Raw genomic sequence first — 6,869 nt, 5'->3', positions numbered from 1 at the left:
TTTCAGTGGAACACCGATGCTGGATAGTGCTATACTGCCTCACACAGAATCATTATCCTGGCTAGTGGACTAACTTGACCTTATTTTGACATCATAATTCTCATACTAAATCTTCCAGACTTCCAAAATCGCATGAACACTCATTCACACTAAGTCACAATAATTAAGATAAAGATTAATTGCTTTTTAAGTATTAATCAAGATAATATTTAATGGCAATGCAATTTAAGTTTTAATCAAGATAATTTTTAATGGCAATGCAATTTAAGTTTTAATCAAGATAATTTTTAATGGCAAAGCAATTTAAGTATTAATCAAGATAATTTTTAATGGCAATGCAATTTAAGTATTAATCAAAATAATTTTTAATAGCAATACAATTAAAAACTAATCAAGATAAAGATGAAACGTAACATATTTACCTTTTCAATTCATATTTTGTATTAATGCTGGAGCCATCTGCAATACACAGTTCAGATCTCCGTATTGCCATTATCATTGCCGTTTCAACCACTGTTCTTTGAATGTGTATTTAAACTTCATTTACAGCTCTTAAGGCCAGGAACTTTTCAATGGGTGTTTAGTTATTTGAAGGCCAGAAAATTTTCAATGGATGTTTAGTTATTTAAAGGCCAGGAAATCTTCAATGGGTGTTTAGCTATTTGAAGGCTAGGAAATTTTCAATGGGTGTTTAGTTATTTGAAAGTTACATCAATGCTCACAATGAGCCATTTTGACTTCGATCCTCATTGTTTGCTAAGAAATGAAAAAAAAATTAGAATCCTTTATTTAAGATTGAGTGTATGATGGAAAAAAATTCCATTTCGAAATCAACATTTTGCGTCAGAAAAGAGGGCTTGCTGATTGTCTCACGCAACATTCTGACCCAAGGATATAATTTTCCTATCCGACACCGTGTGAAGGATGAAGGATTCTGTTATTCTGTACGAGCTTCTAGACATTATAGCCAGTCATTAGCATCGATCTAAGTTAAGTACATGTACTCGAATCGTTTTGCAATATCAGCGCGAAACGTTTATAATGAAAAATGTATCAGTTTCTCAGTTTTAATGGAGTAACAATACTTTTAAACTAATGACGACAAAGTGCCGCCATGCTGATGGTCATAAGTACGATTAGATGATTATTGGGGTTATAAATAATGCTTAGAAAATTCGAATTCATGAATTATTCCGATATAGATCATTGGTTTTTTTAAGAAAGCTTTAATCAATATGGCCATCAGCTTAAGTACCAGATGTATGACTGTTTTCGACAGACAAAATTCATTATTTCCGTTTTTGACAATGGATTATGTTTGTTTCCTCTCAAAATGTATCCATTAGAAAAACTGCGTAACGTATTTCTTAATTTGTAAGGATAAAATGGTTCAGAATAATGTCTTCTACATTCTTACATCTGCTTGAAGACAAAATCCAGTCATTTTATATTTATTTATTTTTTTTTAAATCTTCTTTCCGTGAAAGAACGGAAAAGTTTGCTCTGTGACTTAATACATTGACCTTTGCAAGATTTTGCAAGGTTGATTGTGGATTTAACGGCGCACCAGCTCTGTAAAGCTATTTAACGTCAAAAAACTTGTTATATGATAAAGTAAGTGTGTGTGGGGTGTGTGTGTGTGTGGGTGGGTGGGTGTGGGTATGATTTGGATTTTTAACGTAGCTTTAACAATTTTTCAGTCATATCGCTACGATGTCTGCAGTGTGGCAGTTTATAGTGATGTCTAGCACTTGGGCATCATGCCGCTGTCACATTATGCTGACACCAGGCTGACCAGTCCTAACACTAACCTCTTGATGCTGAGCGATCAGCGAGGCAGCTGTTTGTACCATTTTTATCAAGTCTTTGGTATGACTCCACCGGGGTTTCGAACCCGCGACCTCTTGGGCTCCAACTTGGAATAACGCAACAATTCGGAATCCCGATTTGTTGCGCTCTTTCTCGAGAAATTGCGTGACTGTGCGAAACGATATAATTAGACCGAGAGGTTGGTTTAGCATCAGTTTCCTTAGAGTGTTAATAATGGAGGATGTTGATAGGGATATTTTTTTTCTTTTTGCAAGGAAATATACGTGAATAATAAGACGACAAATAAATCCGTGACAAGGGCATTATCAATCATGTATTTAATTTGCTGGATGGGAGACTTCAAGATGTTCTAGGTTTCTGCAACAATTCGTCGGCGACGTTAGCGAAATTAAAGCATTAAGTAAGTATTTTAACTCAATTTCATCACAGTTTCAAGTGAAATTTAAGATAGGTTGTGTCATTAATTCTTGAAATTGTATTTATGACTAATAATATGAATTTTCTTTATTTCCTAATCACAACAGCAATTGCTGAGCAATGATTAAAACTCTGAAACTTGTTATCTAGTTTAAATTTGGAAACAAAATTTATTGGCCTATCAAATTCATTTTAATTTACGCAAATAAATAATAACAACGATGTTTAGATACCAAGAATCAATGTCTCTAATAAATGCATTGTAATTGGCTTGCAGTAAGCATACCGTATGAACCATGCTGGTCTTGAAGATTGATTTTTAAGTTAGAAATCAAGTGCAGAGGAACTTGAGGCAAATCTTACCATTTTTTGTAACACAGTTGAATAGAATGGAAAAGACCCAAATAAATTATTGCATCAATTGAATTGTAATAGCGTGCTGACTGCTGTTAGTAGCTGTAGCAACCAATAAAGTCACTATCATATTAAAAATCATTTTTTTTAAAATTTATATACCCCGTACATAGGTAGCCATGGGTAAGGGAGCCATCCCACGGACTACCTTACAATTCTTTTTCTACGTAAGTCTTGTCTTCTGTAGTGTTGAGAGAATAAATGAAATTTTGTAGGTCAATCATTGCAAGTTCCCCTTCTTAACTTTTTTATATATTACTATTCTTTTTATATTGTCAACTGATCCTTTCCACAAGTACTTGTATATTAAGCTATTTTATTTGTTTAATGAACCATTCTGGAGGATTTGGTAAACTTATTTATATCTGATTTAATTTGATTAAGAACGTGATTTTATCACAATTATTTTCCCATAGGGATAAGAGTTCTCTTTGACCACTGAGTCAGTTGTGGTTTGATATCATTTAATTTACTATCATAATTAAGATTTATTATGTGACTTAATTATGTAGAGAAGATAATGCCTAATATTGTGAAACCATCATCTACCCAGCGTAAATTATACTCTGTACACAAATGGCTGTTGCTGTTTTTCATGTTTCCTATCCATATTATTCTTGTTTTCTCTATGTTTACATTAAGGCCAGATGTCTTTGCATAGAATTTTAATGTATGTATTGTATTGTTATGGGTTTTCTTTTCTTCAGATCCATCCAAAAACAACGATGTATCATCTGCATACTGAGATATTAGAAGTTTATTTCCATCTATATTAATACCTCTTATATCGTTATTATTTTTAATCAAATCATTTTAATATGTTCCCTAATATGCCTTCAAGTTCATTTGGAACAGAATGAACCATTTTTAAAGAGTTTTACAGTGAAAGAAATATTCAGTATAATCACTTAGCAACTTCTACCTGTAAATGAACATAGAGAAAAACAGTTTATGACTAAATTATGCTCATAAAAGTTGTTACAATTCCTACAAAGTTATTACAATTCATACAAAGTTGTTACAATACCTACTGAGGTCAGTAGTTTCACAATTTTATGTTGTTGTTCGTCCGTCGAGCCGACAAGGATCAATTTAGTCATCCCAGGGTTGGAAGAGCTGGCTCTGTTCTGAGCGTGCGCAGGTGGCTGATGAGGCCAATCCTTGCACGGAATGTTCGGTTGCATAAGGGACAAGGGATGAGTGGAACATCAAAGAGGGTTGATGGCACGCACGTTTCTGGCTTCCCTCTTCAGCTCTGCAGCTGCTGTCCTGCTAGATTCGCACATCTTGGATCCTTTGTGCACGGAGGAACGCCAAGTGACTCGATCGCTGCTCTTTGCTCCCAGGAATCAAGGTTTATGTTGAACGCTTTCAATGCAGCTTTCAGATTGTCTTTGAAGCATTTCTTCTGACCTCTGTGAGATCAATAGCCTTGCTGTAGCTCGCCATAGAAGATTCTTTTAGGCAGCTAGTGGTCTGGCATACACACAACATTACCCACCCAGCATAGCTAGGACTGCATCAGGATGGTGTGGATGCTGGGCAGACCTGCTTGGGCGAGTACCTCAAGGTCTGGAACCTTGTCCTGCAACTTGATGTTGAAGATTTTCCTGAGATTTGTGGTGGGAAAGTGGTTCAGCTTCCTGGCCTGGCGTTGGTACACCGTCCATGTTTTGCATGTGTAAAGTAGTGTGGGGTGCACAACTGTCTTGTAGACAAAGCTATACCCCGGTGGTTGTCGCTGGCCTGGCGGTTCCCTTTGCGCTTATACAGGTGGATTATGAACGCGTCTTTGAATTCATAGGGGATCGTCTCTTGGTGCCACATTATTAAAAATAGTTGGTGGAGCCTTTCTATCAGGGATCTGCCCCCTTCCTTGTAGACTTCAGCTGGGATGGAGTCTGAACCAGGGGCTTTGCCACTGGAGAGTAGACGTATCGCTTTCTGTGTCTCGAGCAAGGTTGGAGGATCATCCAGTGCTTCGTTGATGGGTAGTTGGGGGAATTCGGGGGGGGGGATATTCTTTTCCTGCCACATCAGTAAAACAGTTGGTGGAGCCTTTCTATAAAGGATGTGCCCCCCTCCTTGTAGACTTCAGCTTGGATGGAGTCTGAACCGGGGGCTTTGCCACTGGAGAGCAGACGTATCGCTTTCTGTGTCTCGATCAAGGTTGGAGAATCATCCAGTGCTTCGCTGATGGGTAGTTGGGGCAGACGACTGATGATTTCATCGTTGATGGATGAAGAGCGATTCATAACGCTGTCAAAGTGTTCAGTCCATCGATGAATAATCTTCTCTTTGTCTGTAAGTAGTGTGTTCCCATCTGCGCTATGAAGGAGGGATGATCCAGAGGATGTAGGTCCATACACTTCTTTCAGGGCGTTGTAGATGTTCTTTATGTCATGCCTGTCTGCATAGCACTGGATCTCATCTGTTTTGTTGCTCAGCCATGTGTCTCGCATCTGACGAAGTTTCTGCTGTACAGTTTCACAATTTCATACATTGTATACAAATCAGTTTCTTGAACAAACCAATAAAATATTTGTGTTAATGGAGAATAATTTTGGTCATGGCTCGATATCCTTTCCTGTGTATTTACTGCACACTTTGGATGGAATAGTTGTTACAATAATACAGAAAATTCCTTGTTACCTGGATAAAGTGTGTTATAAAACCACACAGACACCTTATGGTGTGTGAATTACAAGAAAATCACACACTCTATCATGATTTCCAGATTTGGTATAGAAAATGTACATGAAACCAACAAAAGATTAACAGAGTGTGTTGAAAATCAAACTCATAATAATATAACAATAAATCAAGGAATACATTGATTTTACATAGACAATAAGTACACATATGGTCTGGATTCTGTCTACAAATAAAGTCAGAGTTCTACTAGAATAATGCATAATTTAAGGCAGTAGAAATAACCAAAAGATATACGATGTATACATGAGTATCATGATTTAGGAACAAGTAGGGAAATGGGAAATATGATCAACTGCAAAATGAGAAATAGTGAAGTTTAATATATTTTAATTGGAAACAATATTTTGTTTTACAACAGAAAGTTTAATTCTGGAATGCAAATTAATCTTATTGATATGTGGAGAAAAGAATCATAGTCATAGTTATATATAAATATATATATATATATATATATATATATATATATATATATATATATATATATATATATATAAAATTAAAGATATGGTTCAGTAGAGAGGAACACCTTATGTACCCACACAATCTCAGAGACAAAATAGTTCATTGGAAGCTGACAGACCCAATAGTAGTGAGCGTCAATGGGACTTACCATTAAAAACCACCCTGGGACGATATAGCGTCAATGGGAAATTTAACATTACGGAAACCCCTGGGACGATATAGCGTCAAGGGGAATTTAACATGGGAATATGGGACTGTTTAGCGTCAAGGGAAATTGAACAGGGTGGGACTGTATAGCGTCAAGGGGAATTGAACATGGGAATAAATCGTGGGACTGTTTAGTGTCAATGGGAATTTAACATGGGAATAGATTGTGGGCCTGTATAGCTTGAAGGTAAATTGAACTTGGATTGAACTTGGTGGGTCTATATAGCGTCAAGGGAATTTAACATAGGAATAAATCGTGGGCCTGTATAGCGTCAAGGGGAATTTAACATGGGAATAGATTGTGGGCCTGTATAGCGTGAAGGGAAATTGTGGGCCTGTATAGCGTCAAGGGAAATTGAACATGTTGGGTCTGTATAGCGTCAAGGGGAATTTAACATGGTGGGACTGTCTAGGAACAATGATGGTAGAGGGCCAAACACAACAGAGACAGAGACAGACATACACTAGTACAAGCCTGAGATTTATATATAAAGCATTACCAAGACCTGAAATTTTGCTGGGGTGTTCAAAAATTTGCATAATTATAATGATGCTATAAATAGCTATAATCAAGGAAAAGCTCGGAGCCAAAATGGATGTGACTAAAATTAACGTTAAAATGACGAAATCGTCCCAGAATTTAAAGGTGAATAAACATATCCTCGAAAATTAAGTTACAATGGTTTAGACTAAAATGGATAAACCTAGTTACTACTTACAATATCAACTTGTGTGACGATGGTGGATAAACACACATAAATCTATTTATAGATATAATCTGTTGAAATTTCTATGAAATCTCACTATCTATTTATAGCTACAAC

At 36.3% G+C, this 6,869-nt stretch overlaps 1 protein-coding gene across 1 annotated transcript; it reads right to left on the bottom strand.

Annotated features, from left to right (window-relative positions):
* Positions 1-4,697: 4,697 nt before the first annotated feature.
* LOC149795656 (uncharacterized) lies at positions 4,698-5,123 on the bottom strand. Its single transcript, XM_089963833.1, has one exon. It carries the CDS (start codon positions 5,121-5,123, stop codon positions 4,698-4,700), a length of 426 nt encoding a protein of 141 aa, XP_089819959.1.
* Positions 5,124-6,869: the final 1,746 nt, after the last annotated feature.

This window comes from Sinohyriopsis cumingii, chromosome 7, assembly GCF_028554795.1.
Source record: "Sinohyriopsis cumingii isolate HCF-2022 chromosome 7, ASM2855479v2, whole genome shotgun sequence".
Lineage (NCBI taxonomy): Eukaryota > Metazoa > Mollusca > Bivalvia > Unionida > Unionidae > Sinohyriopsis > Sinohyriopsis cumingii.
Note: the sequence above shows the minus strand (reverse complement) of the source record. Positions and strands in the feature narration are given on the sequence as shown.

Coding starts and splice junctions, on each gene's coding strand:
- LOC149795656 (XM_089963833.1), bottom strand. CDS start 5,123: ATGCGAGACACATGGCTGAGCAACAAAACAGATGAGATCCAGTGCTAT.